The 13,726-nt window shown below is 43.6% G+C and overlaps 1 protein-coding gene across 2 annotated transcripts; it reads left to right on the forward strand.

The window, feature by feature from the left end:
- Window positions 1-4,950: 4,950 nt before the first annotated feature.
- On the forward strand, window positions 4,951-13,702 carry LOC120641817 (serine/threonine-protein phosphatase 6 regulatory subunit 3-like). Of its 2 annotated transcripts, none has more exons than XM_039918079.1 (20): window positions 4,951-5,312; window positions 6,346-6,496; window positions 6,579-6,682; window positions 6,791-6,877; window positions 6,970-7,045; window positions 7,159-7,233; window positions 7,347-7,400; window positions 7,816-7,875; window positions 8,082-8,198; window positions 8,790-8,884; window positions 9,004-9,206; window positions 9,326-9,423; window positions 9,678-9,781; window positions 9,850-10,015; window positions 10,115-10,237; window positions 10,827-10,909; window positions 11,675-11,816; window positions 12,149-12,178; window positions 12,288-12,358; window positions 12,459-13,702. In XM_039918079.1, the coding sequence occupies exons 2-20, from the start codon at window positions 6,458-6,460 to the stop codon at window positions 13,108-13,110; spliced, it is 2,379 nt and encodes a 792-aa protein (XP_039774013.1). In that variant the 5' UTR covers window positions 4,951-5,312; window positions 6,346-6,457; the 3' UTR covers window positions 13,111-13,702. The 2 variants fall into 2 exon arrangements, with proteins under 2 accessions (XP_039774013.1, XP_039774010.1); XM_039918076.1 differs by having other exon boundaries at window positions 6,336-6,496; window positions 12,459-13,651.
- The last annotated feature ends 24 nt before the right edge of the window (window positions 13,703-13,726 follow it).

The following is a 13,726-nucleotide window of genomic DNA, read 5'->3' on the forward strand; positions in this document are numbered from 1 at the left end:
TCGCTCGCCACGCCGGGCCGGGCCGTGGCCGGGCCGTGGCCGTGGCGAGGCGCGGCTGGACAGGCGGTGCGCGTGCGCGGCCGGACGTGACGTGCAGGTGCGGTGCGGTGCGACGTGATGTGCTGAGATGAGAAGGATGTTTTGCAGTAAAGAGTATTAAAACAGAGGGTTAATGTCGTCACTAATGACCGGACATTGAAGGCTCTTTACGATGTCCAGGTTCGTTGAACCTGAGGCACATTAACTGCCGCTCATCAAAGCCATTCATGACGTCCAGGTTCGTTGAACCTGAGGCATATCGTGCCTATATAAACCAGCACCCTCTCCTCTCGTCCTCACTCATCTCAAGCACTCATCCAGGTACTCCTCTTCAGGAGACCTCTCCCTTCTCCCTCAGCTGCTTTCTGCCTTCCCCACCGCTAGCACTGCGCGCACAGGTCTAGCGAGAGCAGGGCCTCCGGAACCTCTGCTCGCTGAAGGTCCTGCACGGGACGCGGGCAATTAGGTTTTTGGGGAGCGTCTTGACGCGACTGCTCGCTCCCTGAACGACTCCTTCGTCTACTTCCCGGCGTAACCGCTCGTGCGAACGACTACTTCGTCTACTTCCCGGCGTGACCGTTCGTGGGACGGCTACTTCGACTACTTCCCGGCGTAACCGTTCGTGGGACTGCACTGCGAACATCTTCCTGCATCGACATAGTTCGGCTACTTCGAGTAAGACCAGTCGAATAGCATGTCTATTCCAGCTGGTAACGGCGCAACCGGTGCCTCCGGCACTGGTCCCGCCTTGGGGTACTTACTAAACCTACTCTGGTTTAATTCTTTGTTCATGCTTATTAGTGAGAATAACATGAACACATGCACATATCTTGTACACACATTATCACTCATCTATATAATGAAATTGATATTAATATTTGGAATTAAAATATACCGAAAATTGCCTAGATATCTAACAGAAACTTAGGGCAGATGGTACTATTGAAAAGTACAAGGCTAGACTTGTGGCCAAGGGTTATACCCAAAAAGAAGGAGAAGATTTCTTTGACACTTATTCACCAGTTGCCCGATTGACCACAATTCGAGTGTTACTTTCCCTGGCAGCCTCTTATGGTCTTCTCGTTCATCAGATGGACGTTAAGACGGCTTTCCTCAATGGAGAGTTAGAAAAGGAGATCTATATGGATCAGCCGGATGAGTTTGTATCAAAGGGTCAAGAAGGAATGGTTTGTAAGTTGTTAAAATCTTTATATGGTCTCAAGCAAGCGCCTAATCAGTGGCATGAAAAGTTTGATAGAACTTTGACCTCTGCCGGCTTTGTTGTGAACGAAGCTGACAGATGTGTGTACTATCGCTATGGTGGGGCTGAAGGAGTGATTTTGTGCTTGTATGTGGATGACATACTGATCTTTGGCACTAGCCTTAATGTGATTAAGGAAGTCAAAGAGTTTTTATCTCAAAATTTTGAGATGAAGGATCTGGGAGAAGCTGATGTTATCCTTAATATAAAACTGGTAAAAGAGATCAATGGTGGGGTGATTCTTACACAGTCTCACTATGTGGAGAAGGTGTTAAGTCGCTTTGGTTATAGCGACTATAAACCTATCTCAACACCATATGATGCCAGTTTAATTCTTAGAAAGAACAAAAGGATAATGCGAGATCAGCTGAGATATTCTCAGATCATTGGTTCATTAATGTATTTAGCGAGCGCTACAAGACCTGACATCTCGTTTGCTGTAAGCAAACTGAGCCGGTTTGTTTCAAACCCGGGAGATGATTATTGGAAGGCTCTTGAAAGAGTAATGCGCTATCTGAAGGGGACAATGAACTATGGAATTCACTGCACCGGGTACCCAAGGGTACTAGAAGGGTATAGTGATTCAAATTGGATTTCTGATGCTGATGAGATAAAGGCCACAAGTGGATATGTGTTTACACTTGGTGGTGGAGCTGTTTTCTGGAAGTCTTGCAAGCAGACCATCTTAACGAGGTCAACTATGGAAGCAGAACTCACAGCATTAGATACCGCCACTGTTGAGGCTGAGTGGCTTCGTGAGCTCCTTATGGACTTGCCGATAGTTGAAAAATCGTTACCGGCAATCCTAATGAACCGTGACAATCAAACGGTAATTGTCAACGTGAATAGTTCAAAGGATAACATGAAGTCATCTAGACATGTGAAAAGGCGGTTGAAATCTGTCAGAAAATTGAGAAACTCCGGAGTTATAGCCCTGGACTATGTTCAGACGGCTAAAAATTTGGCAGATCAGTTTACAAAGGGTCTTTCACGAAATGTGATAGACAATGCATCTATGGAATTGGGCTTGAGACCCACGTGAGTCATTCTATAGTGGAAACCTGTCCTATGTGATCGGAGATCCCGTGAATTAGGATGGTGAAACAAACTAAAGTCTGACTGTGAGAAGAGAACCTTTGTGAAAAAGGCTCATTCCGTGTATAAGGTGCATTTCTCTTCTAATCTGTATGGCAGGTTGGTCTATACCTTAATGTGTGCCAGGTGGTTTCTTTTAAACAAATGAGTTGTTTTCTTGAAACAAAGATGTTGTCCTACAGAACATCTGAAAGGAACACACCTATATGAGTTTGACCACTGGTCATGGTCTATGAGAATTGGGTATTCTCTAGAAACTCATGAAGGGCCTGGAGTATGACTTATAAGCTCCAAACCGCGGGGATGCTTTTGCAGCCTAATACCAGTGTAGGGCTCTGGTCAAACTTGTTTGCACAAAACTGGCAATTCAAGGCATAGTCCATTGCACAGTTGTGAATAAGTGTAACCTTTGTCCTAGATGGAAGTTCAACTTAACAGTCTCTGTCGAATACTAGTATATCAATGAGGGAATGAGGGTATTTCTAGTGTGGCTTGAATTTCTTGGTGGGGATTGCTGGAGTAATGGGCTTGGCCCATTCATTCTAAAGCATTAAAAGAATTTAAAGCCCACTATTAATGCTAGGGAATCAATGCTTAATTCCGTACCGGGAATTGAGGAGGATCTCAACCGACTTAAAAGGTGGACTTCGTGTACACCACTTGTGAAGCCGGTAAGAGGAGGGCGGTGAACCACACGCGCGTGCGCGCTCGCTCGCCTCGCCGGGCCGGGCCGGGCTGGGCCGTGGCCGGGCCGTGGCCGTGGCCGGGCCGGGCCGGGCCGTGGCCGAGGCGAGGCGCGGCGTGGCCGGCCGGCCGGACAGGCGGTGCGGTGCGCGTGCGCGTGCGCGTGCGCGGCCGGACGTGACGTGCAGGTGCGGTGCGGTGCGACGTGATGTGCTGAGATGAGAAGGATGTTTTGCAGTAAAGAGTATTAAAACAGAGGGTTAATGTCGTCACTAATGACCGGACATTGAAGGCTCTTTACGATGTCCAGGTTCGTTGAACCTGAGGCACATTAACTGCCGCTCATCAAAGCCATTCATGACGTCCAGGTTCGTTGAACCTGAGGCATATCGTGCCTATATAAACCAGCACCCTCTCCTCTCGTCCTCACTCATCTCAAGCACTCATCCAGGTACTCCTCTTCAGGAGACCTCTCCCTTCTCCCTCAGCTGCTTTCTGCCTTCCCCACCGCTAGCACTGCGCGCACAGGTCTAGCGAGAGCAGGGCCTCCGGAACCTCTGCTCGCTGAAGGTCCTGCACGGGACGCGGGCAATTAGGTTTTTGGGGAGCGTCTTGACGCGACTGCTCGCTCCCTGAACGACTCCTTCGTCTACTTCCCGGCGTAACCGCTCGTGCGAACGACTACTTCGTCTACTTCCCGGCGTGACCGTTCGTGGGACGGCTACTTCGACTACTTCCCGGCGTAATCGTTCGTGGGACTGCACTGCGAACATCTTCCTGCATCGACATAGTTCGGCTACTTCGAGTAAGACCAGTCGAATAGCATGTCTATTCCAGCTGGTAACGGCGCAACCGGTGCCTCCGGCATTGGTCCCGCCTTGGGGTACTTACTAAACCTACTCTGGTTTAATTCTTTGTTCATGCTTATTAGTGAGAATAACATGAACACATGCACATATCTTGTACACACATTATCACTCATCTATATCATAAAATTAATATTAATATTTGGAATTAAAATATACCGAAAATTGCCTAGATATCTAACAGAACCTTGTGATCCTACACCAAACGTGTGCGCATAACGGAACTAGCATTCGTCAAACCGGCTTCAAAAAAAAAAAGAAGCATTCGTCAAACCTCAGCAGTCAGCACCAACCTGGGCCACAGTGGCACTGAACCACTGACTAGTGGCCCCTCAGGCCTCAGCCCCTGGTACACGAACACCCGGGCCGCCTTTCTGCGGCTAGTACAAAGGGCACGTACGAGTACGAGTGCGCTGTGCTGTGTGTACGACTGGTCGCTGGGGCCCGACGAATTCATGGCCCAGCGAGGCAGTGTCTGGAAAACAACCGCTTCGACCAACCCGGCAATCGTTGCACGTACGCCGACCGGGTAACTGTAGCCGGCCGAATCCTGCTAGATCGAATCTCGGAGGCCAGCGCCGCTCTCTGCACATACCCACTGACACGTGTGCCCCACAACCTCCTGGACCCGCCGGCAGTAGGAAAACCATGCGTCTACAGTAGTGCCTGACGCGCGCCGGCAGGAACTATCGGCCCCGACCCCATGCCACGTCATGAACCCCCGAAAGCCACAACTACCGGGAAACACCTTTTATCGTTACACTGCGACGCGGTCCCACGAAAGTTTGGGCCTACCTGACAGTCTCAGCGTAGCGTTTTAAACGACCAGGGTACACGAGAGGGTGGTGGTAGCGGGACCTCCTCGCGCAAATCTCCGGCGCCACCGGAGGATTCAAACTGCTCTGGCTGTCGCCCGGGGCCTACGCGCCGCGGACCCCAGCGACAAGAGACGCAGCCGTATATACCCGCACCTGGACGGAGAGTCCCACCCAATCCAGCTCCCCATGCCGCATTGAGACGAAGCCTTCCATAGATTATTCTCCCCAAAGTCTCTCCCTGCCTCTCCTCCCATCTCCGCCGCCCGATCGAACCCTCGCCCGCTTGCTTGCTTCCCTGCCTCCACCTCCGCCTCCGCGCCCTCCCTCTCCTCCCGCTCCTCATCTCGCGATTGGCGAATTCTAGGGTTTCGCGGCGGCCACCCGGATCCAGCTCGGCTCGGCGAGCGCCTCTAAAGCTTCGGATCGCGCGACCGTGCTCTGCTCACTCGCTGCCCCGCTCTGCGCCGCCGCCACCGCCGCCAGCGCCACGACGACGGCCAGCTGCTGTGCCTGGGGTTGGAGCCTCCGCCGCCTCTCCGTTGACCACCGGTGAGGAACTCCGCTCCTTCCTCGAGCTCCCAGCTGCTAGCTCTCAACCCACTCAGTTCGATCGCGTCGTCCTGTGATTTGACATGTCGGGGGGAAGAGATAGATGTTTGCGGCGGAGCTGGCTGCTGGCCTGCGCAGCTGGGAGCTAGTAGGGGAGTGATGTCCGTTTGTGTTTGTGCGCTTGCTTTTTTGTGTGTGTCTGGGTGGGGGCGGCCGTGTGTTGCTGTGTCAGTCGTCGCTTTAGCTGTCTCACTTTGGTGCTTGCGGAGCTGGAAGCTCGTAAGGATTGGTTTGGATTATTTAGACCGTTTGGACTTTTGAGGCCGGGGGACTGGAGAGGTGGGGTAAGCGTTGATGTGCCTTTTCATGTTTGTTTTCCTGACTCTGATGTGATCAACTCCTGAATTTCTAGTTTGTTGCTTCTGAGTGTAGCTGTACGAATCTGTTTGTTTTCCGACTCTGATGCGATCAACTCCTGAATTTGTAGTTTGTTGCTTCTGAGTCTAGCTGTTCGAATCTGGAAGCTCATTGTGGGTGGTTAGCGGCTGGCTGGCTGTTGTACACTAGTTTGAGTATTTCAGTGCAGGAGATCCAGGGTGCTTTTTTAATGCATAGTTTCTGTTTCCATTTTATGTTGGAACTAATTTTTGGGTAAGGATGCAAACAGAATTTATTCTTCTGTTTTTGGTGGTAATGATGCTTAGTCAAAAAAATTTTTGGATAAAGATGCGATTGGATTTTATTCTCCTGAATTTTGTTGTTTCTTAGCTTTTGCGATGTTAGTGTATTATCACGTTATGGATGGAAATGCAAATGGGGAATTGGCGTTGTGTGGGTAACTTGTCAGGTGGTCAATCGTAGTTTGCTTCTGTTCTTCTTCATGCTAAAATACAGGACTGCAATATTTTCAGTGGAAGACAGTGTCAATTGGGCAGTTTTCATTGTGTAAAGGATATATGTTGTTTGTACCGATACTGCATTTATTCATTGATGAAACTTTGACCTGTGTCATCTCACAATCAGCTATTTGCAGGATATGGTCTGAAATCTGGTATCAGCACATGATGTGCAAACCTGAGCTCTAAATCTGCTTGGCTTATGAGATTGTGACAGTGCGGGTACTGACAGAATTGTCACTGTACAAGATGTTTTGGCACGTGCCTGGACTCTCCGCCGCATCACCTGTGAGTCCTTGCACTCTGATGTATGTGTTTTGATTTCTGAGTTACAATTACTTATTAACAGTGTATTGCTTTATCTTGTCAGGTGGATACTATTTTGGACAAGGAAAATTTTAAGTTGGAGGATCTTCTTGATGAGGATGAAATAATCCAGGAGTGCAAAGCACTAAATACCCGCCTAATCAATTTGTAATGTTTCTTTTTCTAGAGCACTATTACATTGTGGTTGTTCTTTTCCTAAACTATTGCTAAGTTTAATTTTGGTAATGAACTGTATGTGTATTCTTGCTATTGCAGTCTGCGGGACAAAGTTCAAGTGGAGCAACTGCTTCGTTACATTGTGGAGGAGGCATCTGAAGATGCTGAAAAGAAAAGGATATTTAGGTAACAAGGCTAACTCTAAGGCTGAATAAAACCCATTTCCTGCAATCTCATAATTTGTAATTTGTTCAACACCATGGAATATCACCGTGCAGATTTCCATTCATAGCTTGTGAAATATTCACATGTGAAGTGGATGTCATCATGAAGACATTAGTGGAGGATGAAGATGTATGTTTTACTTTGTAACCTTGTTAGCACCTTGATGCAATACTGTTAACTGTTGCCCCAATTGTGTGCGCCAATTGTCTTCTGCAACTGATATAGTTGTGATCTCTATGCAGCTTATGAATTTACTGTTCTCTTTCCTTAAACCTGACCACCCTCATGGGACATTATCGGCTGGTTACTTTGCCAAGGTATTGTAGTCTGTATCTATTTACTTCTGGAAGGAAAATATCAAATCGGGTGATCAAATGGTAGTTTGATGATTTTTGTACTGACATTTTAAACGTTCTTATTGCTCTTGCAGGTAGTGATTTGCTTGATGATGAGGAAGACACTCCCACTAGTTAGTTACGTGCAGGTTTGTGTAGTTCTATTATCAGTTTTACCCCCTTTTGTTCTTTTGTGTTCTGTTTGATTCACTGATCTCACATGTTTGTTGTTCATTGTGCTCATGCATTGGTATGTCTAATAATCCGGACTATGCTGTCTGAGTCAAGTTTTTTTGTGCCATGTTTTTTTGTTCCAGTTAACCTCCGCTAGAGTCCAGCTAATATCTCGATCATTAGCTCAATATTGGTAATAAAATTATTACTACTAACCCCCTTTTGGGGAACCTAAACTGTACTGCTTGATGAACCCAATGTTAGCAGATGTTAGAGGTCTAACCACCTGTAAAGACTTCTTTCATATATCTCCTCCTTACCCAGTTTGTTGTGTCTAAAATCAACGGTTGAGTATGTAGCAATTATTCCCTAACTGTCGCCTTTCTACAGGGTCGTCCTGAAATAGTTAGCCAACTTGTTGATCTTATTGGGATTACTTCTATCATGGAGGTCAGTTTTCTCTAAAACTATATTATGATTGCAATTTTTTATTTTTTCACTGGAAAAAAGGCTCGACACCGAAAAAATCATTGTCGATACTGACAGATGATGTCTTGGCCCATGTCAGCATTATACACAGTTGTTATTTTTTTAAAAAAAGTAGCTTTTCCATGCAATGAATTAATGTCAGTTTGACTGCTTGTTGGCTTGTACAGGTCTTGATTCGCTTAATAGGTGCTGATGAAACTATGTATTCAAGTTATGCGGATTCTATGCAATGGTTAGATGACATAAAAGTCCTTGAGATGATTGTTGACAAGTTCAGCACATCAGTAAGAACTAAAGATTACTTTTAGCATCTAACCTTGTCAGCTATCCATTTATCCTGTTTATTGTTTCAAACCACTTTGTATCTTCTGATATTTGTATACATGTTGTTTTAAAGTTATTTCTCAATGGCCCTCATGAGCTTATGAGAAAGCAATTGCATGCTCTTATCACAATAAGATCTTGCTTATAACTTTGTCTTAGTTTTGGGTCAAACAGCACTGCTACCTACCAGTGCCAGGTTAGATTCAATGGATGATTTGGAACGCTAGCCTTTTGGATGTAATTGGCATGTCAAAGCACAATAAGTCATGTACGAAAGCATAGTTTTTTGATGTCTCAGTATTAGAATACCTGTGGACTTGTATAATATAGTGACCCATGGCATTAGCTTAGTTGAAACTTTCTAATCAGAGCCTATATAACTATCAAAGTCCTTATTAGCATCTTCTTCAGATTTGAGATGCTGCGGTCCATTTTCTGCTTCACATTTACATGTTTGTTGAGTAATTGTACTTTATTATGGACACATTTTCTTGGGAATTAATTAGCATTTGCAGTCAACATGATTCTTTCTTATTTAACTTATATTGCAGGATTGTCCTGAGGTTCATGCAAATGCTGCTGAAATTCTTTGTGCAGTTACTAGATATGCCCCTCCAGCACTTGCTGCTAAGATTTCCAGTCCAAGGTGCTTTTGAGTTGCACTGCTGTTTGTAGTTATCAAAATTTTATAGTCTGAGAACATTATCTTTTCAATTTGATATTCAATGTAGTTCTGGGCATTCTTTTTTTACTTCACATTTGCAGCTTTGTGGGGAGATTATTTCAACATGCTTTTGAAGATTCAAGGCCTAAATCGGTGCTGGTCCACTCATTGTCAGTGTGCATATCTTTGTTAGATCCTAAGAGACTTGTATCGGCTTCCTACCAGGCTTTTCGTAGTCAGCTGAGCCATGGAACACTGGTTACTGCAAGTCCAGAAACAGTAAATGGGATGCTGGACAGCCTAGGTTAGTGTCTGTTTAATATTTTACTAAAACCATGTATCTTTCCATATGGAGCCATTGTAGCTACAGCCATCTATTGTGCCCTTTAAACTTCTATTCTCTTATCTACTACGATATTTCAGGTGATTTGTTGAAGCTGCTGGATGTTTCGTCTGCTGAAAATGTTCTGCCAACAACTTATGGAAGCTTACAACCTCCTCTTGGGAAACATCGCTTGAAGGTACGGTGCTTGGTTCTGTAATTATTTGCTGATTTAAATAGTCTTGAACGGCACAACAACTAGTCCTGAAGGAACTAGATGTTTGATTTCAGTGTTGGTTTACACCTTTCTTTCCTGGAAAATATGAAGAAATGATTGGTTTGTCCAGAGTACAATGCTATCAGTTTCTTTGACTTGTAGTCTTATAGAATATCAGGTAATTTTTTTAATTTATCTGTTGACATTAATGTTGGCTATTTCTTTTTCTTTTTCAGATTGTCGAGTTCATCTCTGTTCTACTGTCAATTGGTAGTGAGGCTGCTGAAACACGACTGATCCATCTAGGAGCAATCAAGCATCCTATAGATCTATTTTTTGAGTAAGTTAGATTTTGTTAATCTGCATACCGAAAACTTGTTAAAAAGCTGACACTGACTTCATCATCAGGTACCCATTTAACAACTTTTTGCACCACCATGTGGAGAGCATCATTGGGTCCTGTCTGGAGAGTAAGCAGGATCGACTGATTGGCCATGTCCTTGATGAGTGTAAACTTGTTACAAGAATTCTGGAAGCAGAGAAGAACTCTGCTCTGTCAACAAATTTAACGAAGGTTAAAAAAATTGCCTCAGAATATCCATTATTTACCTATGATTTACTTTATCGATATCTTTATTTAATTTTTTATGTGGTCACTTTATTTTTCTTGCAGCATACATTATCTGCAGAGGGAAGACCTCCACCGAGGATAGGAATTGTTGGTCATATGACACGCATAGCTAACAAACTCCTTCAGCTGGCCAATACCAACACCACGGTCCAGTCACATTTGCAGGTTTGAGTTTGATGATCATTATATAGATGAAAACAGTGCAATTATCACTACTCGCAATTTTTCTGATGATCCTATGTACAATGCTCAACAAAAAATAATATATAGGCTAAAATTCTTTGTTTACTTTCCCCATGTATTCTACAGCCTGCATTGAACTTCATGTGAAGTCAGAATGAGTGGCATCACCCTTGAAGCTCTTCGATACAAAATTTCTTCTAGGAAATCCTGAAATATGCAAGTTAAATTCATGTGCAGATAATACAAGATAATGTGTCTAAGAGTGTAACCAACTGCGACACCCATTGTAGCTAATCATTAATAAAAGATAATACATCTAAGAGCCATTGTAGCCTAACTGATTGTAACTAATCAATTGCTGGCGGAATATGCACGTTAAGGTTTGACACGTTAGTCTTCAGATTTCAGAGAGATGTCATGTGCCAATTATGGCGCTTGTTAGCTGTATAATCTTTATTGGTTCATCTTTCCTAGACAAGTTCACTCCTAAAAAAAAACCTGCCCATGTAATTTGCTTTTAATGACACAACCAGCTGCCAGTTTTATTTTAACATAATTACTTTGGTTGCAGCAAAATTCTGATTGGATCGAGTGGCATGCCAGTATCCTAACAAAGCGTAATGTATTAGAAAATGTTTACCAGTGGGCTTGTGGGTAAGTAAACTCTAGCCTCTTTTATGTTTTTTTTAATCTTGTTCAAGTCTTCTTATTTAATGGCAAATTTGAATTCTTGTTTCACTTCTTGTTCGTTGTTATGAATCATAAAAACTGCATTGTACTGACAGATAATAGTATCAGTTATCTATAATACAAAAACATCCAGCTTTTCTGCATGTCCGATAAAAGGAAAATAGTATTGTGATTTCTTTAAGGAACATTGCACAGATGTTGACTACATCAGAGTTGCTTTGGTATCCCATCCTATATTGTCCTTGACTTCTTGCTAGATTTGGAAGGAACTATAATCAACAACTGTTTGTCCAAAACCACCAGTCCATTACCTACAAGTTATGTCCATATGCTATACATAAGGAGTGATAAAATTGTATTGAGCTCCAAAGCATCGTCATCCTCCTCCACTTCTGCCACTGTGATCTGCAATCGAAGGACAAGAGTCAATTTCAGTTATGCCACTGTGAATCTGAAAAAATCCCTGTATTTTTTTACTGGCGTTTGTGTATGGAGCCCATATGTAATTGACATTGAATGGCATGTGGTGGGTTAGGAAACCAATAACAATTGTGTGATGTTTCCGATTTTCCATCATGTCGAACTAACTGCTGGTCCAAGTGTGGTTAAACTTCTTGAATTATATGGAGTTACCACAGATTTCATCTGCTTTAATTTTGCTATGTGTCCTGCATTTACTGGAAAGAACGATCATATGCTGAGTTTTTTTTCTTGCTTCTCTGGTTACAGTCGACCGACATCACTGCAAGATCGTGGTAGGGACAGTGATGATGAAGACTTCCGAGATAGGGACTATGATGTGGCGGCACTTGCTAGTAATTTAAGCCAGGCATTTAAATATGGTATCTACAGTAATGAGGATATTGATGAGGTCAGTTTCTCTCACTTTTTCTCCACATCGCAAATTTTTACTTATATTTATGGGCCAGTTTCTCTTGTCGAACAACATTCTCAGCTACTGTATAGGTTGTATATGCATTTGTATTAGACTTGATTAGTGCTGTTGCTTTTGGTGTATATGTAGAAATACATTACATTAAACATTGGATCATTGTTTCTCCTGAAATTCAATGCTGAATTTGTGGATTTTCTGAAGTATAATATTCTTATTAGGGACATAAGCAAGTTTGGCTGTAGATGCAAACACTGACAATTTAAAAATAAAATCAGTAAGTAACTTTTTTGTTTGTATGATACATGCAGACTCAAGCATCACTTGAGCGGGATGATGAGGTATTTTCAGGATTTACCTTTTTAGATTCGTTGTATCATATTTAACTAGACCTGACAACATTGTATTACCTGATATGTGATCATTTCTGTTTCTGTTTATTTGCCACAGGATGTATATTTTGATGATGAATCTGCGGAGGTTGTAATATCCTCTCTTCGCCTTGGAGACGAACAAGACAGGTTCATTCTTTTCTATGTGCTTTGACTACTGTTATTCTTTGTAAGCACATTTGATGTTAGCAAAATTTCAAGAACTGACTAATGAAGATATGCTTTGCAGTAGCTCGCTCTTTACAAATTCCAATTGGTTTGCGTTTGACGAGGACAAAGCATTGAATGATGGTTCAGTTAGCTCAGAAGCTTCCCCATCCCCAAATTCTGATATATCCGCACCAAAACTGGATGATGAAAATGATGAAGTAATTCTTGGTGAAGTTATAGATGACACAAAAGGCTCTGAACCATCTTTACCAGATACTAAAGTTTCTGAACCACCTTTGCCAGTCTCCAACAAGGACATAAATGAAGAGTCTGGCCAGACAGTCCTGGCAAATGGTACCATCAACAAGTTGGAAGACGACATCAGACCACCAACTCCTGATGTAAAAGAGAGTCAACCTGAGTGTGTTGAATGGAGGGAGGAAGAAGCTGAACCTGGTGGTGTTGCTGAGAAGGATACCACAGCTCCTGTTTTTGAGGTTGAAAATGAGAAGCAGCTGGATTCAATGAATGATGTCGTGTGTGAGGCCAAATTAGGAGAGGAAAAGGTGGGTGATAATGTCGTGCCTTGTGAGGCCAAATTAGGAGTGGAAAAGGAGAGGGATAATTCATCTGAACCTTCAGCGCCTGATGCCACAGCAGAAGTAGCAGTACCAGTTTCATCTGCTGTTGATTCAATGAAGCATCCTGAACCAGTTGGTGACAGCACATGATGGTGGATGGCATATAATGATGGTTGATGGATATGCAGGCAGCATTAGGTTCTGGTCGGACCATTATTGTATGAACAGTTCTACGATCATATGTTGATTTTTTATTCTACACAGTTTGCCTAAGGTGGTCCCTCACATGCGATAGAGGCTCAAAGATTCAATTGTTTGATGGAGCTGCTTAGGTTTGATCTGTGACATAATTCGATGGAGGTTCGTTTCTGTGTGTGCCTGTGTAAATGCTAGCAGTCTGGGCTACATACGAGGCAGCAAAATGCTGAAAGTAGTCAGCCTTTTTCTTTCTCAACCACATAGTGAGATTCTGTTTGTGTCACCCTGGTAAATAACTGATAGGTGAATAGGTCATCAGGTCTGGATGCATGTCCTGTACTGTAGTTGGTGCTATTTGTACGAAAATTTTGACTCGAATGCAGTCATTTGATTGTTGTCATATTTAGAATTTGTTCGGAAGTCTTGTATACTATAAACAGTATAGCTTCTTTGTGCTTAATTCTTTGTTGTATAAACGACCTCTGGTTTGATATATATTCGCTGCATGCAACGAAGAAATGCTGCCAGCTGAGGCTGCTGTTTAGTTTGCCGATTAATTTCCCCAGGA

Source organism: Panicum virgatum, chromosome 7K (assembly GCF_016808335.1).
Source record: "Panicum virgatum strain AP13 chromosome 7K, P.virgatum_v5, whole genome shotgun sequence".
Taxonomy (NCBI): Eukaryota; Viridiplantae; Streptophyta; class Magnoliopsida; order Poales; family Poaceae; genus Panicum; species Panicum virgatum.

Excerpts from the sequence above, each read along its gene's own strand:
- LOC120641817 (XM_039918079.1), top strand. The coding sequence starts at position 6,458 with ATGTTTTGGCACGTGCCTGGACTCTCCGCCGCATCACCT. Across the intron at positions 6,497-6,578 it reads GACTCTCCGCCGCATCACCT|GTGGATACTATTTTGGACAA; the intron begins GTGAGTCCTTGC and ends TTATCTTGTCAG. Across the intron at positions 7,401-7,815 it reads CACTAGTTAGTTACGTGCAG|GGTCGTCCTGAAATAGTTAG; the intron begins GTTTGTGTAGTT and ends GCCTTTCTACAG.